Source organism: Brassica oleracea, chromosome C8 (genome assembly GCF_000695525.1).
Source record: "Brassica oleracea var. oleracea cultivar TO1000 chromosome C8, BOL, whole genome shotgun sequence".
NCBI classification, from domain to species: domain Eukaryota; kingdom Viridiplantae; phylum Streptophyta; class Magnoliopsida; order Brassicales; family Brassicaceae; genus Brassica; species Brassica oleracea.
The window spans coordinates 26,648,508-26,676,180 of record NC_027755.1 but is presented as its reverse complement, the minus strand read 5'-3'; the positions used below and the strand labels follow the sequence as shown (position 1 = coordinate 26,676,180).

General features: G+C 36.4%; 3 protein-coding genes and 1 pseudogene across 4 annotated transcripts in view; all 4 read right to left on the bottom strand.

Annotated features, from left to right (window-relative positions):
• On the bottom strand, positions 1-1,532 carry LOC106310809 (vegetative incompatibility protein HET-E-1). Its single transcript, XM_013748034.1, has one exon. The coding sequence runs from the start codon at positions 1,401-1,403 to the stop codon at positions 18-20; it is 1,386 nt and encodes a 461-aa protein (XP_013603488.1). The 5' UTR covers positions 1,404-1,532; the 3' UTR covers positions 1-17.
• Positions 1,533-2,563: 1,031 nt separating this feature from the next.
• LOC106311244 (putative F-box protein At1g57580) lies at positions 2,564-3,745 on the bottom strand. 2 transcript variants are annotated; one of them, XM_013748454.1, is made up of 2 exons: positions 3,311-3,745; positions 2,564-3,178 (listed from the first exon to the last, which is right to left on the bottom strand). In XM_013748454.1, the coding sequence occupies exons 1-2, from the start codon at positions 3,743-3,745 to the stop codon at positions 2,675-2,677; spliced, it is 939 nt and encodes a 312-aa protein (XP_013603908.1). In that variant the 3' UTR covers positions 2,564-2,674. The 2 variants fall into 2 exon arrangements, with proteins under 2 accessions (XP_013603908.1, XP_013603907.1); XM_013748453.1 differs by having other exon boundaries at positions 2,564-3,745.
• Positions 3,746-12,191: 8,446 nt separating this feature from the next.
• On the bottom strand, positions 12,192-13,861 carry LOC106309064 (annotated as a pseudogene).
• Positions 13,862-25,110: 11,249 nt separating this feature from the next.
• LOC106309063 (putative F-box protein At1g57580) overlaps positions 25,111-27,673 on the bottom strand; it is a 5,448-nt gene continuing 2,885 nt past the window's right edge. Inside the window, exon 2 of the mRNA XM_013746142.1 lies at positions 25,111-25,945. Coding sequence (XP_013601596.1) covers positions 25,111-25,945 — 835 coding nt within the window. The remainder of the gene's footprint in view (positions 25,946-27,673) is intronic.

Below are 27,673 nucleotides of genomic sequence, written 5' to 3'. Positions count from 1 at the left end.
CGTACAAAAATATATAACTATTTATTGTGGCTAATTCTCCCTTGAGCCGAGAAGCTAGGAGCCACCGTTAACCTAGAAGAACCACCAGACGAATCTGTCATAAATTCCAACGGCGGAGAATTCTCCGAAACACGCCACATCTTCACCGACCTATCTAAACTCCCACTGTACACAATCCACCGTCTCTCACCCGATACAGACTCTTGATCTCTCTCCACGGCCAAACACTTCACCGGACCTGCATGTCCTGTCAAAACCGAAACACACGCGTGCTCTCCACCTCTGCCGCCACCACCACCGCGTTCGGGTCTCCTCCAAACACGAATCCCAAGATCAGCAGAACCACTAAACAACAAATTCCCCGCCGCGAAGAGACAAAGAACAGCGAGTTTATGCCCTTTCAAAATGCCGCCGTTTTTCATATTATCATCCCGTTCCCAAAAGTTAACGGTTCCGTCAGATGAACCGCAGTAAATTAACATCCCGCTCTGATCAACCGCTATCGCCGTCACGGCGCAGTCTTGTTTCAATAACGTTTCGGAGAAGAAATGTTTCGTCTCCTTGGCTTGATCCTCTCTCCTCCACACTTTAACCGAACCATCCGCTGAACCGGAGAAAACCAAACCGTCAAAACCCGCGACGACCGCGTTCACCGCGTCATCGTGCGCGTTCACCGACTCCAAGCATCTGAGGTCAGAGACTCTCCACACTTTAAACGTTTTATCCCACGACCCCGAATACAAAAGCCTCCTGTCTTCGCTTAACGCTAGACACGAGATGGCGTCAAGATGTCGGAACCCTTGCGCGCTTGTGCTGGTTCGGTTCCGTCTCATGAAACCCAAGTAAGAGGAAGAGGCTATGGAGTTTTTGATGTAGTCTCGGATAAGCGGCATGGTGCCAACGCGACGGAACACGCTCGAGTCTTTAGACGAGACTTTCCAAACGCGGATCTTCCCGTCTTGATGTCCGGTGAATATCTTGTCTGCTGCAAGAACAATAGCTTTAACCAACCCGCTGTTGGATTTGAAAGTGGAGAACTCGATGTGGTTTTTCCAAACCCTAATGTTCTTGGAGTCAGATCCTGTGAAGAGTAAATCGCCAGAGGTAGCTAAAGAATAGATGTGGCCTTCTTCGCGGACCAGGGATCCCATGAGAATGTTGGGAGAGTAGTTCTTAGGTTCTTTGGCGTGCGACGCCGTGGATTTTGACGCAGAAGAACGTGGCGGTTCTATGACGTTGGGATCGACTTGTACGGACCATGGTGATTTGGACAATGGAGAAGAGCAGCTTTCAGAGGGAGTTACATCGACGTATGTTATGTCGTAAAGGTCAGGGTCTGGATCAGTTTCTACTTTCTTTAGTTTTGTAAATTTCTGGCTGTTGGTGTCTTTGCTTGAAGGCATTTCAAAAACAAATTAGGCTTGAAGAAGAAGAAACAAAAGATTGGAGATGATGGTGCCTATCTTGAATTTATGGATAGTTGTGTGTTCTATATATAGTTCATACAAAATCACAACCGTTTAAATCGGAAGAACCCTCCATAGTTTTTTTTAGAGATGAATACAAATAATAGTTGCATCTATCTAAATTTGTTAAATATATCTCATAGCAAAAGGAATTGCATCATCATTGCGATCTTCTTGATTTCTATATCCTCCATTATCACTGTTATAATTAACTAGCATAAGAAGCATTCATTATAAAAACACATTAGGACAACTTTTATATGTTGAAGTTTTTTGGTTGGGGTCGGCCCAGAATATAAACCACCTAGCCTGTTGATTAAGACATGGCATTTTTAGTTTATTTTCCTGTTAATGTATATAGATAAATAATATTGATAGTTTTATAGTTAGAAGAATATTGCTAAGGTATTTTTAGTTAAGTTTTTTCATTGTTTTGCGGATTATGAGCACCTTATTAATAATAAATTCGATTTATAATAGATTTATAATCTAAAACTAAATGGTAATGAGTGGATTGACATTATTTATGTATATATTAGTTAATTGTTTTTCAATTACCAATGTAAGATTTTCATTCATTCATTGATTCTGTACTATGTGAAATTTAATTAGAATTAGTGAAAATTTAATTAATATAAAATCAATTGATGATAAGTAAGTAGATTATATCAATTTATATTAGTTAATTATTTTTCTAAAACTATGTGAGATTTTCATTCATTCAACTTTCAATTTCTTTCAAATAGTTTTTTTTAAAGTTTTTGTCACAAAATAGCTCTCAAAAAATAAAATGATCAAAATAGCTCTTTTTATTTTGAAAATTTTAATTTTAATTTTTTATTTTTAAAAATTTGAACTTATCCCCAAAACCCAACCCGTTAACTCTAAATCTTAAGTCTTAGATTAGTTAACCCTAAGTGTATAAATGTATATTTACTTTTTAATAAAACATCTTTTGGTCATTTTTCTCTTTTAGAGTCTATTTTTGTGAAAATAAACTAAAAAAAATAATATCTAGGAGAATTTTTCGAAAAAAAAGAAGAAAACATAAAACAGTACCATGTTCATCAACCAAAAGACACATGCATGTTCCTCGCTTAATACGAATGTGTCTACTACACAGTTCGTTTGTGTTGGTATGTTGCTCATACAAATAATATCCTCAAAAGTAATCTCATCTCTTCTGACGAGCTTCCATCAACAAGTTGCTACTCCACCTTTTCTGATGAGCTTCCATCAACAAGTCCCATAATCAATCTTAGAGAGGAGATGCGTCTATCACCACAAGCCAATATCTCATCAAGTCCTACCACAGAAGACGACGACGGCGTGAATAGAAAAAAATCTCGATTTGCATCGCACCACGTTGGAACCGAACCCATGACTGCCCACTTGCTAGCACTCAAGTCGTACACATGAACTACTCCATCATAACAAGTTCGTAACACTAAACACTTTCCGTTGTAAGCTTCTACGTACCAAGTAACTATTTTGTCAATCACTCCGTTCTGGATCTGCTTCTCGAGGACCCATTTGGGATCACTGAGAATGTTCTCATTGGCTGATACCAAAGTCAAGCTATTAACTCCGGGTGCAAAGAGCGTTCTCGAAGTCAATCCCCGGGGGAAGTCAGTCTGGATCAGCCGTGCTTGCTCTGTTTCGGGGTTGAAAGCTATGATGCTTCCGTCGTTTCTTAGCCAGTGAAGAGACCCGTTCAAGTAAACAGGGTTCTTCATACGGTCATCAAGATTGTTTGTGTGGCAAGTAAGTGTAGTTTTTGAATATGTCCATGAGTCTCCGGCGTTAATCTCGAAACCATACTTCGTTTGATCGGTTTTTGCCATCTCGAATATGTACACAACTTTGAAATTCTGTGTGGTTCGATCAAGCTGATTAACCGCGAGCCCTAGCTGCTTTCTCTTGTCCCGACGAGTCAAGAATCGAAACTTCTTCCTAATGGGGTTTGTCACGCATAGACGACCATCAATGAAAAGTAGAAGAAGGCCTGAGCAGCATTCCAAAATATGACACTCCATTAACCTGTTTTTGGTTTTATGTGACCTAGAACCGCTGTGTGGGTGGTGGTAGACTAGGTAAGGTGAGCCATAAGTGGAGATATGAAGCAAACTGGATTTTATCTGAGAATAGTATTCAGATACAAAAGAAGGATCGTGTATATGGGACTGGAGTGATGTATTTGTGCAACACAACATAGCCAGAGCTCTGAGATCTGTCTTGAAGAGAACCTTGTTCAAGAGATGGCCAGGCAAGCTGTCCATTATCGGAGAAATTAATTGGGGTTTTGTTATGATGCTAGGTGTGTTCGTTTTTTTTTCTTTTTTGTGTGTTTGTGTTTGTATTTATATATAGTACCTACGAAAATTCCAAGAAGAAATTTGATTTGCAAATTTATAAATTAAGTATAAAAAGGGAAAAGATCTAATAGTTTGTTTATTAAAAAAGAAAAAGTAAATTTGACTCTTAATTATAAATTTGACTCTAATTTTGTTTAAAAACTAGTTTAAATTTCATACTTATTTTGCATTTAAGTCATTTATTATCAAAAACAGTACTTATCAAAATGTCATTACTATATTCTTCAACTGAGCAGGAAAAATAAAAAATAATGATTTTGCCTTTAGACAAACTTAATTTGTACAACCACTACTTTGTAGTAGATCTGACCACTACAGTGTTAAAGGCTTTCATCGGGAGTATATGAACAGCCAATGATGATGGCGGAGGTGTAGACAAGGGCGGAAGGAGAAGGAGGTAGTGGTGTAGGAGACCAGGAGTATACGAATCTCGTTTGGTTGCTGTGGTTTGACGGAGGCAAAGGAGGTGGTGGTGTAGGAGACCAGTTTACCCTAATTTGCTTTGCTTTGGTTTGTATCATATTTGGTTTCTAATACCAGCTTAATTTTTGTAACCAGTTAACCGATATGTAGTTTGGGATGTCAATAAAATATATTCTAATTACAAATTTCTTTTTTATTTTAATTAAATTTTCTTTTAACATGAAATACCTTTTATTTAATTTACTTAGGCTTTGAATAGTGACCAAGGGACGAAAGGGAACACTGAATTCCTTATCATTCCAAAAAAAAATCAACATTCACAAGGAATAATTTTTCCTTCTTATTCATCTCCATTCCTTTTTTTGTAGAGAAATATAGAACAAAAGCATTCCTTGTTAAATTTGATAAGGAACAATCATTCATTTTCATTCCTGCAATTTTATTCCTATATGTTCATTTCCTATTCGTTCCTCGTGTTCCCGAAAATGTCACCAATCGGAGTCTTAAACTAATTAGTTTTATAAATATAATTAAAACATATAAAAGCCACGCAATAACTATAATTTATTTGGTAAGTATTTGTTAATTGCCACAAATACGAAGTGACTAGTTACAGATGTGTGACAGAAATATTGTCACAAATTGTCTCGCACTTACTAACGTATTTGTGCGTAACACTTTGTGTCAGTTTTGTGACAACTTTATCTAGTAACAGTTTGTAACAAAACTGATACTATTGTAATTGTCTCTATAGTTGTGACAATTTTATGACTAAGTTGAATTTGTGACGACTTTATTGTGACTTTTCAGAAACCGTCACATATCGGTCACAATAGATAATATGTGACAAATTATTTGTATATTGTGACTAAAAACATTGTCACAATATCCATTTATTCTTGTAGTGCATGTTTTATATATCCCATAAACATAAATTTATTTCTCTTCGGTAAAATATATATTTAATTATTTATATACTTAATTAATTAGAAGCTCAATAGATTTTTGTAAGAAAATTTTCACTTTGACCAAATTTACTTAACTTTCATAGATTTAATAGAAATTTGTTATATTTAGTTTCTTCGGCCACATATTTACTTAATTTTTACGGATTTATACAAGGTTTCTAGGTTTATTTTTCTTTGACCACTGATTTATTTAGTTTTGATAGAGTTAATTGGGTTTCGTTAGATTCTTTGACCACTAATTTACTTAATTTTGACAGATTTAATTAAATTTTGATAGATTTGATCTGACCATAAATTTATTTAGAGCATCTCTAATGTTTAACTTTCTCTTCCTCCAAATTTGAATTTCTTAGAAAAATAAAGTAACATATTCTCCACTGGTTTTCTTTATATTTTCTTCAAAAAAAAATTATAAATATATTCTCCAATGTTAAGATTGCCATTATGTTCCTTTGAATCCGAGTGATGTAGTTATCTGTTTATGATTGTAGTTGCTTTTACTCATACTCATACTCATATACCATCATGATGATTTGATTAGGTGGTTGCTGATAGAGGACCTAAGAGCTACTCTCAAGTACTTTGTATCTATCAAGTTTTGGTAAGATCAATCCTAATCAAGATTGTTCTGATCGTATATCTTATTACCATTGTTAGATACCAAGAATAATATTCTTTGGTATCTAACAACCAGTGTCATATTTGTGCTAGTGGCTTGTTGATTTGCTTCTGGTTGTGTATTGTTTTAAACCTCCATGCTTCCTCTTAATATTCTTGAATGTTCATGAAATGCATGAGACGATCATTTCAAACAGTCTATTCTACGAATGAGTTAGTTGTGAAGACAAGAAACGTCATTTGCAAAACTAATTTATATCATCCATGGAAAATTATGATTTTCTGACGAAGATTTAGTAGAATGATATTAATTTTCGTCACATATTATTGTCTGTCAAAAATTTCATCAATTCTTTGCCTAATGTTTAACTAATGTATTTACTTTTGAGATATTAAAGCATGTCCATCCATAGAATTTAAGTAAAGTTAAAAAAAAAACAGTTTAGCGATAAATAATAATAATTAAAAACTAAATAAGTATTGAAATACTATTGAGTTAAAGTTCACATCTTGAGATACTCATTTAATTTTAATTATTACTAGATCTCGACCCGCCCAACCGCGCAGATTTTTGTTTTCATTTATTTTTATATAAACATTTTGTTTTCAATTCTAAATTATTATAATATATATGTGTCTATCAATTTTTAAAACATAATAAGTTTACGATATATACTCATTTAATTTTAATTATTATTTGTCAATAGATATTTTTAGAGAATTACATGGGTGCTTCTAGGCCTGGGACGGATCCAGATATCTGGAAAATTCAGGGTACCCGGATCCGGATCCGTGAATTTAATATCAGGATCCGGATTCGTGATTTCCGAATATCATTCTATTACCCGCGGATATCCGTATCCGGATCCGGATCCGTAAAAATAATTAAAAATACTAATTTTTTAATATACTACATAAATTAAATATTTATAAATATATTTATATATGTCTATAATATTGTAAAAACCAAAATATAATATTATAAGATTAATTCATGTATAAATATTAATATATCAAATATAAATATTTATGAAATTTAAAAATTTAATGTGTTTTAAAAATACGGATCCTGATCCGGATATCCACACCTAAAAATTAAGATATCCGGATTCGGATTCGGTTTGGACGGATCCAAGATTTTACTATCCGGATTCGGATCCGTGCACTCCGAATATCTTATTTTCGGAGCGGATCCGGAGCAGATCTCGGATAGAATCCAGATCTCGGATCGAATCCGGATCTCGGATCGAATCCGGATCTCGGATAATAAGTCTCAGGCCTAGGTGCTTCTATAGAAGAGTCTCTAGCTAGAAAAAAGTATAAAACAATGAGAATTCGGCCAAAAAAAATATCAACTTTATACGAATTGCCAAAAGAAACATGAACTTTTGAGCTGACCAAAAAAACACCAAACTTTCATTGACTTTAGAATTAATTAACAATATTTTCGTTGACTTGCCAATTTAGCACGCCGTCAACAAATTTAACAGAAATATTTGACATCGTTTATTGTTGGCGTTAAGTGAAACGGCGTTAAGTGAAACGACGTCGTTTTATATGATTTGAAATTAAAAATATATAGACCCCTGGATTTGAACCCAGGTTGGTTGGTCAAATGGCAAGGTATTTTAGCACTAGGCTACTCACATTTTCAATGTACTTACTAGCATGTTTAGTTTTATTTGGTACATATTAAATATAAAAAATTCTCTAAAAACTTAATAAGATCTTTAAAATTCCAAAAAAATAAAAAATAAAGAAGATTTTTATAAAAAAATTATTTTTCTTTTTAAAAAATAAAAACTCTTCCAAAATTTTCTAAAAACTTAAAAAGATCTTTAAAATTCCTAAACAATTGAAAAAATATAGAATTTTTTTATAAAATTAATTTTGAAATTAAAATAGAAAATAAACTTAAGAAATATAAAATTTTATTTTTGTAAAGAAAAATAAAATTTTATTTTCAATTTTAATTTCAAAATTAATTTTATAAAAAATTTCTTTATTTTTTTCAATTTTTTGGAATTTAAAGTTCGTTTTAATTTTATAGAAAATTTTGGAAGAGTTTTTATTTTTTAAAAAGAAACATAAAATTTATTTTCAATTTTAATTTCAAAATTGATTTTATAAAAAATTTCTTATTTTTTAATTTTTTGGAATTTTAAAGATCTTTTTAAATTTTTAGAGAATATTTTTATATTCAATCAGTACCAAATAAAAGTAAACATGTTAGTAAGTACGTTGAAAGTTCTACTAGCCTAGTGATAAAAGACCTTGCCATTTGACCAAACAACCTGGGTTTGAATCCAGGGGTCTACATATTTTTAATTTCAAATCATGTAAAGCGACGTCGTTTCATCTCATTTGAAAACGACGTCGTTTCACTTAACACCAACAATAAACGACATCAAATATTTCTGTTAAATTTGTTGACGGTGTGCTAAATTTGGCTAGTCAGCGAAAACATTGTTAATTAATTTTAAAGTCAATGAAAGTTTGGTGTTTTTTTGGTCAGCCCAAAAATTCATGTTTCTTTTGGCAATTCGTGCAAAGTTAAGGTTTTTTTTGGGCGAATTCTCGTAAAACAATTAAACAGTATAAAACAATTAAACAGTAAGGGAGAAGGACGTTAGATAGAAAGAATTGTCTCTAAACGAAGGTACTTTCTATCGTTCTAAAGAAACTATGAAGCCATGTGTCTTCTTCCAATTCACATGCTTTTTTTTTACATTCTAAATTTAATTATTCAACCAAATTATTAATATAATTATATGAAAGACTCATTGTTGATAAATTGACCACTAGTGATGCTCTTAGAACACCCGAGGCGTGGAATTCTCAACAAGTTTGTAACGATTATAATGAAAAAGAGAAAATGTAAAGGATAGAGAGACGAACCTTGAAGAAATAGACTTTCGACAAAATTGAAAACTTATTTTAAATGTGTCACTGTATTATTAGTTCATTTTTGCTGTTGTCCTTTATATTTTAAAATCTACAACTAAATAGTAACAAATATAATGATGAAATATTTAAGAGGGTACCTAACCAGAGACAATCTCCGATGTATTTTCTTATTTTTACCTATAAAATAAAAGAACTCTATAATAGAAATGAGTTTTGGTCCAATATATTACTTTAAAATAGAGATCTACAAATATAGAAGAATACTATTTCTTTCTCAATAAATAGAAAAAACAACAATTTATATTTTAGAGATAAAAATAGAGATTTTAGAATGATTTTACCTCTAAATGCTATTATAAAGATATAAATAGAGATAAATTGGAAATATTCTAAGGGCTTGTCCAACTGGAAGTTGTAATGAATATCTAATGATTTAGAAAAATAAGAAAAATACAAAATTAGGAGAGAAAATACCCATAAATTCTCAATTAAGTCTCTGCAACGTACTTATAAGAACTCCTTTCTCCACATGTCATAATCTAATTAGTTTAACTATTTAATTTTAATTAAAATTTAATAATTCACTTATAATGTTTTAAAATAACAATTTTTGGTGTTAGTAACCTCGTTATAAGAACTCATGCGTTAATGTTGTTCTAATGATGCTCTACTTCTAGTGAGTGCTCTTACTCATAGAATGCCTATGTGGAAAACTTTCTCGTGCTGTAGAGATGTAGATTAAATAGAAAGATGCACATTGTTCGAAAAAAAGATGCTCAAAAATATAAGGGATGAATGAGTTTCAACCCAAGTAAGGTGATTTTCAGTAGGGTGGGCATTTCGGTAATTTTCTCAATTCGGTTCGGATTTGGTTCAGTTTGGTTAATTCGATTCTAGTATTTTTTCAATTGAAATAAACCATGCTTAGTTTGGTTTGGTTCGGTTCAGTTTGTGTTTGATTCGGTTTATATTCAGTTCAGTTTGTATTCAGTTCGGTTCAGTTTGTTTTTTGGATCAGTTTAATTAGGTTTTTCTTAGTTTATTTTTTTGTAAGAAAATTATATTTTAAAACATAAATTATGTAAACATAAATTATGTGAACTAAATTCAATATAAAATTGAAACAAAAACCTTTAAAAAATCACAAAAGTATATAAAAATTAAAACAAATGAAAGTTAACTAAAATAAAAAAATCAACATCGTTAGTAATGTCTCTTATCCCTTATATATTAAAGGATAATCATTGTAATAAATGCGTTACCACTAAACTGCACACATGTCACGTGTAAAAGCATTGTAATAACTGCGTTCACACTAAAATGAACACATGTCACATGTAAAGAGATTCTCAGCCAAACTCTAATGTTCACACTATGTACTTTACGATTTTTAATATACAATTTACATGCATGGTTCTTCTTTACTTTATTTTTATTGTTTACAAATAGAACTGGACAAATTATTCATAAATTTTGATTCGATTCGTTATCCGTTTTGATTCGAACCAAAAAATCTGGATATCCGTTACTCTACGAAGCAAATCAAATACTAAAATACAATATCCGTAAAAAAACAAATAAAAATATCAATATTTATAGGAATAGATATCCAATTTGATCTGTTATATGCATATATATATATACATACATATATTTAAGGAATTATATATAAGTTATATATTATAGTTTATATGAATTTTACACTATTTTTGTTTTCAAATAATTTCATTTTAAGAATTTTATTTTTCATGTATTATTTTGAAAAAATATCTTTTAATATTAATTAACAGTATCTTTATATATTTATCAACCATATTTATATACTTTTACATAAACATACATGTGCACATTGACGTGAGCACCTAATAACTAAGTATTTACGACAACTGAAATATCTAATTTTTTTGGAAGTTAAAATATTCTTTTTCTTAATGCTTATTTCACTATCAACCAAATTGTAGTAAAATGATTTGTCTTAATAATTTTCTTTTCTTTTTTTAACTATTATACGTTTAGAAACTATAATATGAAACCATTGGTTCGACATCACGACTATCTAATATTCATAACATAAAAACAAACAAATAATAGTAATTTTTGATTATCACAGGAAAAAAAGAACCAAAAACATCAAACATTTTAACCGAACAAATCAAATAAATATTGATTTAAAATGATAGTTATATTTTAGGAGATTAAAAACCAAAAAATAACCTAAAACCGAACCGATATCCATATTAAACAGATTAATGTATCCTTATTAAAAAGTAACGAAACTAATAATCACATTCCGCGCAAGGCGCAGGTTATTACCTAGTATCACTATTAAAAGACATGCAATCAATCATCTTCCATGTAACGTTATGGAGAAGAACTTTCGTTTTTAATAAAATTTGTCTTAGGTTTTAGGTTTTATGTTTAGATTTAACATCCACGTTTACATATATAAGAATATAAAAATACATATTTTTCTATTTTTTTAAATCAAATATTTTGATGATTACATATTAGTTTAGAAGAATATATATTAATGAATAGTTTAGAAGAATATAAAAATGGATAATACATGGTTTGGTATTAGAATTTTAGTATATTGGTATTACTAACATTTTTAATTTAAATAATTACAAAAACACATCGGTTTTTTGGTTCGGCTTGGTTTTAAACCAAACCGAACCATTCGGGTAGGAAAAATATTCAACCGAATGGTTTGAAATAGACTTTGGTTCGGTTTGAATCGGTTTCGGTTCGGTTGGTTCAGTTCGGTTTTTTTGCCCACCCCTTCACATTAATTTAAACTAATAAAAGGAATAATTATACCTTCTTATAGCTAGCAGAAGAAACGCATTATGAAAAATACGATTTGGACCACTTTTATATGTTGAAAAATTGAACAATGCGTTGGTTATTGTTATGTTGAATGGAGTTACGATAAAATATACAATCTGATCAAGTTCCACCACTTCATATACATGATCGAGTGTTGGAAAAAGATGTTCTCCATTAGGTTCTTGTAGATATCAATCGGTCTAGTAACCAATATTGTGCTGATATTTTGGCTAGGAGAACTTTACAATCACTATTTCAGTGGTGTATGTTCCATTCTGTTCTAACAAGATAACTGGAAAAAAAGAAAAAAATCTTCTTGATTTTTATTTTCCCCATCCTTTTAAGTCAATGTAATAAAATAAATCATAACTAGCATAAGAAACATATATATTATGAAAAGATGTTTTGGACAACTTTTTACATATTGAAAATTTGAACATGTGTTTGCTATTTTATGTTGAAGTTTTTTGTTGAGTGATTTTAAGCAAACTAGTAATGACAAGTTTTTAATTTTATTACCAAACATTATAACATTGCTAAAAAGAGAGACGACGACGGTACTTTATCTTCTCCACAACAGGTTGCTCACTTTGGAACGAATTTGTTTAAACCAGTCTTCTTTTCTTGTTGGTACTTTGCTCATACAAAAAGTTTTGTTCGGCCGATCTTTTCTTAAGTTGATTTTCAACTTCTTCGGATGAGCTTCCATCAATCAGTGCTATAATCGAGCTTAGAGAGGATATGCGTCGATTACGACAAGCCAATATCTCATCAAGTCTCACTACAGAAGACACAGACCGTGTAAACTGAAAAAAATCCTGATTTGCATCGCACCATCCCGGAACCAAACCCATGGCTACCCACTTGTTAGCACTCAAGTGGTACACATGAACTACCCGGTTGTAATCTCTACACTCAATCAACACTAAACACTTGCCGTTGTAAGTCAGAACGTTCCAATAATAAAGCTTCTTTTTGTCCATCACTCCGTTGTGGATTTGCTTCAGGAGGACCCACTTGGGTGACGATCACTGAGGATATTCTTAAGGGCATAAAAGTAAATGACTTCCTTGGTTGCCGATATCAAAGTTATGCTATTATCGCCAGCAGCAAAGAGCGTTTTCGAACTCAGTCCCCGGGGAAATATGACAGGGATAAGCACTGTCTCGAGATTGAAAGCCACAATCTATGTTGCATGGAAACTCCGTTGAAGGTCTGTTTCACGTTTCACGTTTCGGAAACGTTTCAGAATCGGAATCTCTCGGAAACTCGCGGAAACGCATTGGAAACTCGTTTCTTAAAAATCTCAGTTTGGAAACTTAATGGAAACTTGAGTTTCTATTTTGGAAACTTGCGATTCTGTTTTGAAAAGAAAACTCTTTTTATTTAATTTTATTTTAGAACAAATTATATAAATAATTAATAAATATAAGGATTAGTTTGTTATTTTGATAGCGGTCATGGAGCTAATGAAATGAGTTAAAGATGATGTTATTGATCTTTTGTTTATTTGTATTCTAAGATATACTAAACATAAAAAAAATGAACTCAAATATTAATTAATTATATATATGCATATATATTTATAGACGTTTCTAAAACGTTTTGAAAGTAAAAAAATCAAAAATCATGTTTCCATGTTTCATCAGTTTCCATGAAACCTAGGCCACAATGCTACTGTTCTTTCTCAGCCAGTGAAGAGACCCGTCTACGTAAACAGGGGGTTTCATTAGATCACTTGAGTGGCACGAAAGCGTCGTTTCCAAACGTCTCCATGAGTTTCCACCGTTGATCTCAAACTTATACGTTCTTCCAACATCGATCATGTGGATGACTTTGAAACTCTGGGTGGTTCGATCAACTTCATCAAGCGCGAACCCAATGTGCTTTTTATTTTCACGTCTAGGTACCCCAGTGAAACTCATGAACCTAGACTGATTAAAGAATCGAAACTTATTGGTAAGTGGATTCAAGACGCATAGAAGATTATCAATGACTAGTAGAAGAAGTCCAGAGCAAGATGCCAAGATATGGCTCTCCCTTAAGCTATCTTTGATTTTGATTGACCTAGAATCTCCGTTAGGGTTGTAAGAGACATAACGTGAACCATAAGTAGAGATATGAAGCAAATCGGATCCGACAGGAAAAGAGTATTCAGATTCAAAATACGGGTCGTTTATATGCGTTTGGAGGGATCTATTTGTGCAACGCATCATCGCCAGAGATCTACCATGAAGAGAATCTTGTCCACAAGATCCCTAGGTAAGCCGTCCATTATTGGAGAGACTAATTAGGGTTCTTTGATATAAAGTTTATGTTGAAAGCTATGGCTTCAGCTTTAGTCGGACGTAAATCGCATTATATCTATATATATTATCAATGGGCCACAAATCAGGTTTGTCAGCTTAATGGGCTCCTAGACTTGCCGCCCAAGCTACATGTATTTGTTGAGCAGAGCAGAAAAAAGGAAACTCGTTCTGGTTTAAAGAGAAAAAAGAAAAATAGTAACCTCCCAGGCTGTACAGATTCATCAAGCCTTGAAGATTTTTACAGTTGGTGGAGGTGGTAAGTATTTGGGTTTGCCGGAACAGTTCAGTCGGGTAAAGTGTCTGATTTTCAAGGGGTTGTTCAGAGTGTTAAGAATCAATTGGGACCTTGTTATAATCAATATTTATCTCCTGCTGGTAAGGAAATCTTGATAAAATCAGTTCTTCAAGCTAAGCCAGTGTATCCTATGAGTTGCTTCTTGCTCCCAAAAACAGCTGTTGAAGTTAACTCTCTTCTATCTGGATTCTGGTGGGGTCAAAGTGACCGTAAAAGAAAGGTATAATAGATTTCTTGGAAAATATTGTGTTTACCAAAGAAGGAAGGTGGTATGAGATTCCGTGATTTGAGAGCCTTCAATTTGGCTTTATTAGCTAAGCAAGCTTGGAAATAGTCCAGAACCCTCAGTCCTTGCTAGCAAGAATCTATAAAGGAAGATACTATAACTCGTTGACATTCTTACAGTCGACAAGTTCAACTAGTTCTTTGTATGGATGGAAATCTATACAAGAGGGTAAAAACCTTCTAAAGAAAGGTTTGGTTTTGCAAGTAAAGGATGGGAGAAACATACGGGTTTGGGAAGATCTCTGGCTTCCAGGTGTTCCTCCACGCAGATTGGTATCTCCTTGTACTCATCCTAACATGAGAGTTTCTGAATTTATAATTCTACAGCAACATGGAATGTGGATAAGTTGAATGCATTACTTCAGCATGAAGATGTCGAGTTGATCAAATCAATCAGGCTATCGAGGTTTAATATGTCAGATCAATATGTTTGGCCATATACTACAAATTTGGAATATACGGTAAAATCAGGCTACTGGACAGCTACCCATGATTTTATGGATGAAAATCCTATCATCCCTCCTGAGGGATCTTTGGTTCTAAAGGCTCAGATATGGAAGTTAGAAATTCTCCCCAAAATTCAACGGTTTCTTTGGAAAGCTATTTCGGGAGCTATACCTACTTTGTTCAGCTTTGCTCTCGTGGGATTAATACTGATCCTGTTTGTCAGAGATGCTGTTTGGAGGAAGAGGCAATCAATCATGTTCTGTTTTCCTGCCCTCATGCACAAGCTACATGGAGATGTTCAGGTTTGCCGGTATTGAACATTCAGTCTCAAAATCTTGAAGATAATATTTCTGCCTTGTTTGATATTATGAATGATGCTGACATTCCAAGTAGGATCCCAAAGCTTTCATTTTGGGTATTATGGTATATTTGGAAATCTAGGAATGAATTCCTCTTTGCTCAAAGAAATGTTCACCCCATGGAGGATATTTATGGAGCATCAGAAGCGAATGCTGAATGGAATTCAGTGTATGTTGGAAAGAAATCTACAATGGAAAATTCTACTAAACCATCCTCATGGCTGTCTCCTCCCTCAGGTTGGTTAAAATGTAATTTTGATTGTAGCTTCAGAAATGAGAATGGTACTGCTTGATTTGGATGGATCATTAGAGATGATGAGGGATCGTTTATTCTTGCTGGAATGGCTCGGGTAAATAATGTATCAAATGTGTTGCAAGGAGAAGCCTTGGGGATTATTATTTGCTATGCAACAGGTGTGGATTCGGGGTGTGGATTCGGGGTTTGAGAAAGTTTTGGTTTGAAGGTGATTGTATTGAACTTGACCGGGTAGTGAATCAAGTGGTTCTGAATCATATGCTCAACTTGGTAACGTCCTTCATGATATTCGCCATTGGATGTCCCTACTACCTGATTGTTCTTTAGGCTCGGTCAATCGTGAAAGAAATATGGAGCAGATACCTTATCACGTCATATTTTCGACGAATAAGTAGATGTTTCAAGTTTTTCAGTTCCTCCTTCTTGTATTGGCCATATACATTATAATTATCAATGAAACGTTCAAAAAAAAAAGTAACCTCCCAGGCTACATGTATTTCTCGTTATTTCCTTATCTCTTCCAAAAAAATTAAGAACTTTCATCAATATAATGAACCGCAGTCTCTCTCTCTCTCTTGTTCGTTTTCTCTCAAAACCCATGGCATTCGACGATGATCTTCCTTCTCAACTTTCAAAAGATGTCAAGAGACAAAACAGAAAAACAAAAACTGTTAGAAGCAAAGATTTTAAAACACTCATTCGCCTGCCACACGAGCTGCACATGTGGCAAGGCACAAAGGACACCACACCGTCTCTCCCAAAGCAATTAGATGCATCCAAGTTCTCAGAATGATGAAGCGACGCCATGCGCGCTCTTCAGTTCCTCGCCACCAACGGTAACTGTAACGACCCGATTCTGGTTTCAGAACTCGTTAGCTGGCTAAGGCCCAAGCAATACCCGAAGCCCCGTGATGTTTGTCTATAAATACTCATTTCTCCAGTTCTAGTAGCTTGTTTGCGTGCAAGAAAAAGAAATCAGAAGTTGAGAGAGAGAGAGAGAGAGAGAGAGAAGTGGAGATTGCACCACCTGTGTTTGCCACCGGAACCACCACATGCCGTGACCACATCGAGCTCATCACCGCTGTCCGCCCTAGCAGTTACTCACAAGAAATCGCCGGAAACCACCGCCTCATAAGCTTTGTTTTCGTCCGTTCAGTAAATCGGCCATATCCTCCTTACTATTGAGAATCTCGCGCATGCAACGCCACCACTATGTTCCTATCATCGAGGCAAAGCCGTAGCCGTCGACCTCGCCGCAATCGGAGCCCGGATGAGCCTGCACGCGCCCCCGCAATCATCGCCATCCGCGTGCGTGAAGTCGACGCGCCACCGCCGGAAATCGCCTCTGCCGTTCTCCATCGCCTCGCCGTCGCCGTTCTCTGCCGTCGTCCGCTGTCGCTGTCGGTAAGCCTCCGCCGTCGCCACCGGTGACCGTCACCGGTGACTCGCATGTGACTCAGTCAACTCGGCTGAGTCAACTCAGCGAGTCAACTCGGCTGAGTCAACTCAGCGAGTCAACTCGGTAAACCGGTTGGTTGACTGGTTCGACCGGTTTAAATTAATTTTGGTTCGGTTAAGGTAAATCGGTTGGTGATGTCAAATTGATTTCTGGTCAAGGGTTGACCTTTGACTAGCGAGTTCACTTTTTCGCAAACCTTGACCAGTTCCGTTTTTAACCGTTCGAAAGGCGTTCTGACCCAGAATTTCGATCTGATTTCAGATATGGAGTCTATTTGAGAAGCTGGAGTTCATAGACACTACTTTTCTATTGCTAAGGTGAGGGTCTATTCCCGAACTTCTCGTACTTGGGATATGACTTCGAATATGCATACTTTAGTCTTAATATGTTTCTGTCTCTGTGAAATTGAATCTGTCGAATGTTTGTTTGGAGTCTGTTTAATAGTTAATTAGGTTCTTTGCTTAAACCAGAATAGGAGTCAGATGATCCAACCTTGCTTGCATAATTGAAATTGATATAAATATGTATAATAAATATATATATATATATGTAGTATTGTTTTCGGGAGGCAGACTTGGAGTCTGCCTGTGGCTAGTGGGGCAGAAGTTTGTACCTGCACGCTAGAGTTGGGGGGATACGGCGGCTTTAATTCGATCCACGTCGTATTCTCGAGATCGATAAATCGTCCACGGGCGGTGTGTATGGGCACTAATCCCGTACGTGTACCCCGGAGAGGGAGGCTTATACTGGAGGGGTGATACCGGGCACTATCTCGGCGTTTGGTCCGTTAGCGAGCAGCGACTATATATATATTTATACGCTGGGACCGTGATTGCTTCTTAGGTACTTTAGGTGCCATGCTTGTAACATGTTTGGATTAAATTATGTATATTTGGAGTGTTATGTCCGGGTCCATGTACTCCGGGGATAGCATCCCATACCTCACTGGGCGATTCCCATGTCGCTCACCCCTCACTCTTCCAATTTTCAGGTGAGACAAACAAGTATGTGATATTTGAACGGACTTGGTGCTACTAGACTTTTCCTTCGGATTTTTATTTGGGTTTGGGTGAGTGTAATTGGGTCTATGGGCTCTTATATTACGGGATATTATTGGTGGCCCATCGTCCTTAGTGAGAGGGAGACGGGTGTCACATTGTTATATGATGATGCGTCGGGGATGACACGCTGTCCTCCAGATAGGAGGTGACGGGTGTCACAATTTTGGTATTAGAGCGAGGTTCCGTCCCGGGATGGCGGTCAGGGGATTCGGTTTTCAACGTTCTTTTTGTTTAAAAAAAAATATTTGGAAAATTCTTTTAGCACCATTCGGTCCAGTAATTACTAACTCAAATGTCTCTCTTTCTATGAAGATGAGTAAAATCATCGTCATTCGTCCTTCGACTAACATGATCCCACCCAGATGGTCAACAGTTGGGCAATGTCTCAGTTGATCAGATTGCTCAGGAGTTTATCAGTTCTTCTGTCATTGTTCTGAGGTTATCCAGGAGTGGACGTGATGTTTCTGCCGCCACCCAGGTTCAAGCCGTCGTTCCACGAGTTTTGTTACGGGAGATTATGTGGTATGAAATTTGAGCCATTGGTTGGCATGTATTATTTGTGTGTATGAATATGTGACTATTTTAGAGGTATGTTTAGTTGTAAACTCGTGGGGATCGCTTTTGGATTGGGGGTGCAACAGCTTACGTTGTGTTGATATTGGAGTTACGCATGGTTTTGGTTGCCAGTTTTTGGCCTTATTAATCGTTTCAGAGATGTGTTAGTTAGGACAGCTGGCATATGATGTGAAAACTATTTATATTCATCGCGGTGTACCACTTATGCTTGGAGGGCTGATGTGTTCGGAGACTCGTCAGAGATGGAGCTACGATTTTACGATGTCATCCTAGGGATGGATTGACTGTCACGACCTCGAGTAGTGTTCGATTGCCTGAGGGCAAGAGTTCTTATTGATGGAGCAGATAGAAGTTTTTATTGCATGCATGCTACATGTCGAGGAGTTATTAGATACAAGAGCATATGGATTTTTGGCGACCATTTCGATGGTTAAAGACGATGGACAACATGAGTTGTAGGATCTTCCGGTTATTGCAGATTATGAGGATGTAATTGTGGCCTTTGGAACGGCCACCACTGGACACATGAGACGTTCTTACGATTGAGTTTGAACCAAGGACAACACTGGTTTCACGAATTTTATACCGATTAGCGCCAACAGAGATGGACGAGCTGAAAAAGCATATTGAATATTCATTAGACTGATTACTTCACCGTGGGAAACATCAGCATTGCTTGTAAAGAAAAGAAGATGGGAGTTTCAGGCTTTGTATCGACTACATAGACTTGAACATGGTAACCATCGTATTGATGAGTTGTTGGAAGAGCTGCATGGAGGTTCATCGTTCTCGAAGTTTGCCTTGGCATCAGGATACCATCAGATTGCTATAGCTGAGGAGTATGTACGGAATGCAGATTTACGTTATGGATATTATGAGTTTGTAGTGATACCATTTGGGTCAACGTGTGCACCGATAGCATTCATGAAGCTTGTGAATAAATTCTTTCATGAATACTTGGATAAGTGCGCAATTGTATTCATCTTTATTCTTGAAGTACGAAGGAGCATGATGAGCATTTGCGGATTGGATATTGGCATGAGGATCATGTCATTGCATATGCATCGCGTCAGTTGAGACCTCACGAGACCCACTACCATATTCATGATTCGGAGTGGCTGCAGTGGTATTTGCGTTGTAGTTTTGGAAATCATAATTGTACGAGAAGGAAGTTCAGATTCTCTGGGATCATTAGAATCTGAAATTCATCTTCATTCATTAAAACTTCTACTTGGACAGTGCAGTTGGATTGAGTTTGTAGCAAGCTACAGTTTGGATATCGCATACCATCTGGTAAAGACAACCAGGTGACAAATGTCTTGGGTAGGCATTTGAGCAACGTATCGGGAACCATGGAGGTTCATGAGTTACTGGGACATTTGCTAGTCTTAGATTGTGTGCCACTACTGTCAAGGGAAAGACATATGGCCTTGTGGCTTGGAGCAGGCAGTTTTGCTATAGAGGATACGCCATGCGCAGGTTAGCGTTATGGTTTTGGTTGAATATATCGAGATTGGGAGTATTGGATATCATACAGTTTCGAGAAGGGTGTAACCGTACCGAAACCGAGTTTGTGTATTGGACGATAAGCTGTTAAGAAACGGAATCTTAAAGTAAACACATCACTCGCATTTCTCTATCTACCCGGGAAACACCAAAAGGTTCAAAGATAATAAAGTGTTTCTATAATTGGCCTAGTATGAAAAAGATTTTAGCCACATTGCGTCGGAAGGACAGATATGTCAGATGGTTTTGTATGAGGATCAGATACCTTTCAGGTTATTGTTGAGCTTGCTTTTGCCGGAGTGGAAATGAGACATGGCGATTCTAGATGTTGTTACTGGATTTTAAATCACCATATGTGGAAAGCATGCCACATGGGTAGTCATGGATAGACTTACCAAGTCAGTCCATTTCCTAAGTAATTTAGAAGGCAGAGAGAGCTGATCAGTTGGCGCGGATAATATATATATAGTATTGTTTTCGAGAGGAAGACTTGGAGTCTGCCTGTGGCTAGTGGGGCAGAAGTTTGTACCTGCACGCTAGAGTTGGGGGGATACGGCGGCTTTAATTCGATCCACGTTGTATTCTCAAGATCGATAAATCGTCCACGGGCGGTGTGTATGGGCACTAATCCCGTACGTGTACCCCGGAGAGGGGGGCTTCTACCGGAGTGGTGATACCGGGCACTATCTCGGCGGTTGGTCCGTTAGCGAGCAGCAACTATATTTATACGCTGGGACCGTGATTGTTTCTTGGGTACTTTAGGTGCCATCCTTGTAAGATGTTTGGATTAAATTATGTATATTCGGAGTGTTATGTCCGGGTCCATGTACTCCGGGGATAGCATCCCATACCTCACTGGGCGATTTCCCTGTCGCTCACCCCTCACTCTTCCCCTTTTCAGGTGAGACAAACAAGTATGTGATATTTGGACGGACTTGGTGCTACTGGACTTTTACTTCGGATTTTTATTTGGGTTTGGGTGAGTGTAATTGGGTCTATGGGCTTTTATATTACGGGATATTATTGGTGGTCCGTCGTCCTTAGTGAGAGGGAGACGGGTGTCTCATTGTTGTATGATGACGCGTCGGGGATGACACGCTGTCCTCCGGATAGGAGGTGACGGGTGTCGCAGTAATCCTAAAATTCGGTCCGAGTCGGAAGAGGATGACGGCCAACGAAAGATTTTTTTTTTAATTAGGGTTTATTTCCGAAAAGTGTTTTCACATGTATATTGTTAGTTTATCATGTTTGATTTGAATTACATGACAGATTATAATTATATTTGTGGGTCAACCACATGGTAGATCAAAGTTTTTTAATGTAACAAAAAAGTTATACATTGCTATAGCAAGAGAAACACACATTATGAAAATAAGATTTAGACCACTTCATGTGTTGAAAAATTGAACAACCGTCGGCTATTGTTATGCTGGAGTTTATGGTTGGTTGAATGATTCAAAAACTAGTTAAATAAAAACTTTCATTTTTTTTTGTCAACAATAAACGGATTCATATAGACTCTGTGAATCAAACTGATAGCTCCGCATCCATATGGACTACAAACGAGGGTTGCTTTCTTGCAATGCGTGCTAGACTATCCGCCCTTGAATTATGCGTCCTTGGTATATGGATGAGCTCTGAGCTGTGGAAACTTCTTTTCAGGACCTTGATGTCTTCCAGATAACTTGCAAATGCGGGCCATTCTTCGGGTTCAGAAACCATCTTCACCAACTGAGAACAATCCGTCGCAAAAGTGACAGTAAACTGTCTTAAATTCCTCATACATTCCATTGTCCAAATGAGCGCCTCTATCTCCGAATGAAGTGGTGATTGACTCACTCTAGTGTTCCTTGCTCCCAATAAACTATCAAAACCTTCCAGAGTGCTGCACCATCCTTGTCCCAAAAATCTCTCATTTTCTTTCCAAGATCCATCCGTAAAGCACCACCGACCAGGGATAATTGGTACCCTCTCGTTCACTACCGATCGGGCCTGTTCAGTTCTTTGTGCATGATTAATTTGCGCCTCAGCCCATAGAGCGTACTCTGTTTCAGCCAACCTAAGAGTATCTCGAGGGTCAATATCCAAATTGCTAAAAACCTTATTATTTCTCTCTTTCCATATATACCATAGAATCCATGCAAATTGGTGATCCTCCATTGCCGAAACCACCCTCCAAAATAAATGTTCCATGTTTGCAAAAAGGGATTGAAGGGGAAAATATCCGGGTTAGACGGAATCCGTGAAAGAGCCCAGACCTGAATCGCCGGGGGACATTCAAAGAAGGCATGATTTATGGATTCCTCAGGTGCTCCACACCGTACACATATCGTATCCCCTTGTATTCCTCTCGAACGTAGATTCTTCTTTACCGCTATGCAGCCTGTTACCAGTTGCCAAAGAAAATGTTTTAACTTAGGTGGGCATCGTAATTTCCAGCAGTGTGCTTTCAATAAAGAAATTGATGGACCAAACTCTGGAAGTGTCCTAACTTTATCTGGGTACACCCACTCCACCTCATAACCTGATTTAACCGTATATCTTCCATTATGTGTAAAATGCCATCCGTCCCGATCTGCTATCCGAGACCGGCTTAGAGGAATACTTTCAATTAACTGGACATCGTTCTGGTCCACCAAAGTCCTAATAACATGTGAATTCCATGTTCTTGATGTTTCATCAATAAGTGAATCCACTGTAAGATCGGGGTAAAGATTGTGTTGATTTTTGTTTGCTGGTCTCGGGCGGGTGGATGGGAGCCAGGGATCATTCCATACTGAGATGGAAGATCCTGATTTGATTAGTCTTTTGCTAACCAGAGATCTAGCTGAGACAATACTACGCCAGCCATAAGATGACGAGTAAGATCTAATTGGTTCCAGGGGTGACGCATTCCTGAAATACCGTCCTTTGAACACTCGGGCAAATAAAGTGTCTGATTTCTCAATTAATCTCCATAATTGTTTCCCAAGCATAGCCGTGTTAAAGTCTGTTAAGTCTTTAAAGCCCAAACCTCCTTCAGCCTTAGGCAAACACAGTTTGTCCCATGATTTCCAATGCATTCCTCTAGTACTGCCCCCTGGACTCCACCAAAACCGTGCCATTGCGCTTTGTCAGTTTTTTCATCACCGTTTTTGGAATACGATAGCATCCCATTACATGATTTGGCAGGGCTGTTACCACTGATTTTATAATCACCTCTTTACCCCCTTTAGTAAAAAAATTAAAAGTCCATCCGTTGACCCTGTTATTCAATCTCTATTGAACAAAACCAAAGACTTGTATTTTTGACCCTCCCAAACTTTCAGGTATACCCAAGTATGAGCCCATGCCACCTAAGTTCTGTATTCCCAAAATATCTCTTAATTCCTGCCTTAAACCTTCCTCAACCTTATGTCCAAACTGGATCGAAGATTTTTCAAAATTTATCTGCTGACCTTCCTCGCTTTTTGATTTACAAAAAAAAAAGACTATCATCTGCAAAGAGTAGGTAGGATATCGGAGGGCAAGCCCTGGCGATTTTAACACCCGTCAGTAGTTTTTCCCTCTCCGCCTTTTTAATATTCGCAACCAGCGCTTCCGTACACATAATGAATATATAAGGAGAAAGAGGATCCCCATGATGAAGTCCCCGCTGCGGAATTATATTTCCCTTTGGTTGCCCATTACGTAAAACTCTGTACTGTACCGTGGAAATACATTCCATCATCAATTTTATCCAATGATGATCAAACCCCATTTTGGATAGAAGTTGTTAAATGAAAATCCATTCAACTCTATCATAAGCTTTACTCATATCCGTCTTTATAGCCATAAATTTATCCTGACACGCTCTGTTAGTCCTCAGTCCATGGAACATCTCCTGAGCTATAAGTATATTATCCAAAATCAATCTCCCCGGCACAAACGCCGATTGTGTTTCCGAAATAAGAGAGGGCTGACACACCTTCAACCGCTGGCACAATACCTTCGATATAACTTATAGCCTACATTACATAAACTGATAGGTCTGAGTTCAGTCATTCGCGTAGGTCTCTCTGTTTTAGGAATTAAGCAAATATTCGTCATATTTAACCTTGTGTCGAGGGTCCCTGATGATAAGAAATCATTAACCATTTCCAGTAGATCATTTTTTATTATATGCCAAGAATGCTGAAAGAAAAGAGCCGTCATCCCATCCGGTCCTGGGGCTTTTTCCGGATGCATCATGAACAAAGCTTGACGTACTTCCTCCTCAGTTGCCAGCCGGATTAACCTCTGATTCATCTGTGGGGTAATCGTAGAATTAATCTCATCCAAAAAGCCATCAAACTCCGTAGGAGAGGTAGTCTGAAACAATTCTCCAAAATAATCTACTGCTACCTTCTCTACACCTTGTTCCTCGATAATCCAATCACCATTCGTATCATATAGGCCAAAAATTCTATTACGAGCCCGACGTTGTTTTGTCAGGGCATGATATAACTTAGTATTCAAATCCCCTGCAATATGCCACATATTGCGACTTTTCTGTTGCCAATACTCTTCCTCGTCTTTATACGCTTCCTGCAATTTCCTAGAGACCTCCAATATGTCCTCTTGGGTTCTATTATTATCATTTTGGACCTCTTCCAAAGCTTGTTGCAGCTCACTAATTTTTTCCTTTCCATATGGTGGATTATTTTTTCGCCATGTAAAAATCTCATGTCGACAATTAATAATTTTTTATACAAAACCCCGGAATTCTCCGCCGCCGATTCCCTCCAACCCCTCTCAATTGAATCCAATAAACCCTCCTGCCCTATCATCTTTTTATCAAAACTTTCAAATTTTAAAAACTGCACAAAACAAAATGACATATATAGTGAACGAATAGAGAGAAGAAAACATAAAACAGTGCCATGTTCCATTAACCAAATCACCAAAAGACACATGTTCCTCACAAAATACGAATGTGTCTACACCACTCTTCTTTTGTTGTTGGTATTTTGCTCATTCAAATAACATTCCCAGATGTAATTTCACCTCTTCCTTTTCGTCAACCGACATTTTCATAAGCTGATTTTCTGGTGAGCTTCTATCAACCAGTGTCATAATCGAGCTTAGAGAGGAGATGCCTCTATCACCACAAGCCAATATATCATCAAGTCCTACCACAGAATAAAGTGAAGGTGTGAACAGAAAGAAATCTAGATTCGCATCGTACCAAATTGGAACCGAAGCCATGACTGCCCACTTGCTAGCACTCAAGTCGTACACATGAACTACTCCATCATAACAAGTTCGTAACACTAAACACTTTCCGTTGTAAGCTTCTACGTACCAAGTAACTATATTTTTGTCAATCACTCCGTTCTGGATCTGCTTCTCGAGGACCCACTTGGGATCACTGAGAATGTTTCTGAGTGCATAAACGTAAATGACTTTCTCATTGGCTGATACCAAAGTCAAGCTATTAACTCCGGATGCAAAGAGCGTTCTCGAAGTCAATCCCCGGGGGAAGTCAGTCTGGATCAGCCGTGCTTGCTCTGTTTCGGGGTTGAAAGCTATGATGCTTCCGTCGTTTCTTAGCCAGTGAAGAGACCCGTTCAAGTAAACATGGTTCTTCATACGGTCATCAAGATTGCTTGTGTGGCAAGTAAGTGTAGTTTTTGAATATGTCCATGAGTCTCCGGCGTTAATCTCGAAACCATACTTCGTTTCATCGGTTTTTGCCATCTCGAATATGTACACAACTTTGAAATTCTGTGTGGTTCGATCAAGCTGATTAACCACGAGCCCTAGCTGCTTTCTTTTGTCCCGACGAGTCAAGAATCGAAACTTCTTCCTAATGGGGTTTGTCACGCATAGACGATCATCAATGAAAAGTAGAAGAAGGCCTGAGCAGCATTCCAAAATATGACACTCCATTAACCTGTTTTTGGTTTTATGTGACCTAGAACCGCTGTGTGGGTGGTGGTAGACTAGGTAAGGTGAGCCATAAGTGGAGATATGAAGCAAACTGGATTTTATCTGAGAATAGTATTCAGATACAAAAGAAGGATCGTGTATATGGGACTGGAGTGATGTATTTGTGCAACACAACATAGCCAGAGCTCTGAGATCTGTCTTGAAGAGAACCTTGTTCAAGAGATGGCCAGGCAAGCTGTCCATTATCGGAGAAATTAATTGGGGTTTTGTTATGATGCTAGGTGTGTTCGTTTTTTTTTCTTTTTTGTGTGTTTGTGTTTGTATTTATATATAGTACCTACGAAAATTCCAAGAAGAAATTTGATTTGCAAATTTATAAATTAAGTATAAAAAGGGAAAAGATCTAATAGTTAAAAAATCAATTCAATCCCGAGTTCAAACAATTCAAAAAGCAGCGAAAAAATTGCATGCATGCATAAAACAATGTGAAAATAGATGCATAAAACAATGTGAAAATAGACATCCAATTGGTGCTTCAAGTGATGATATTGTAAGAATTAATTTTTATATTTACATATATTTTTTGGATAATTTTTGTATGAATATTTGAATGTTTTTTTTAAATGATATGCAGGTTAATCAAGCCAAATTAATGTTAAGAGAAGATCTAATGTTTAAAGGAGGTTGGAAATTTGAGCATGTGTGGGACATTATTAAAAATTTTGAAAAATTTCAAGATGGTGTTGCCCATGCCAAACGATTCTCTAATCCATGTGGTGTTGAGTACACATCTTTAAAATCAGATATACTCAATCTTGATTCTCCAACTCAAGCATCACCAAGGTTATCTTCTTCTTCACTAAACTTAAATGATGAGAGTGAGAATATTAGTGGATCTCCCTCTTCACGACCACTTGGAGTAAAGAAATCCAAAATGAAGCGAAAAATTGTTGATCAAACCAATTCGGTTATCAATACATTAGAAAGAGGAAATAACCAATTCAGGGAACAACTAAAGAAGTCAAGTGAACAAAGACAACAACACTTGGTGCTTCAAAGACAAAATTATGCTTTGGAAGAGATGAAAGAAGAAAACAAAATTTTATTTTGTGACTTAAATTCCATAGAATATCCAAATGTTTGTGAACATTTCCAAGCAGAGAAAGCACGGATTTTACAAAAGCGCAGTCACCAACAACAAAATCAACAAATTCCTCCTCTATCAACATCGTTTGGACAATATTTTGACAATCTTTGTGGATCCGGTAGTAATTTACCAGAGTATTAAGTTGTTTTAATATGTTGTATTGATTAATATTTAAACAAAAAGTCTTTGACTTTTGAATAAAATAATAATTTTTTTATTTTATTTTAATTATAATTGACTTTTAAATAAATAATAATTTTTTATTTTAATTATAACTATAGTTATAAAAATTAATAATTAGTACGTAAACAAAAAGGTGTGATTTTATATGTAAGAATTGTATTTCTTCATACATAAGTATTTTAGTTACAATCATAAGAAATTAGAGGACTACTTTGTAAATAAAAACGTTTGCCTCTATTATAGAGGAATGCTATTTTTCCCTTAAATATAGAGGAAAAAATAGCAATCTCTATTATAGGGAAAGAAATAGAGGTG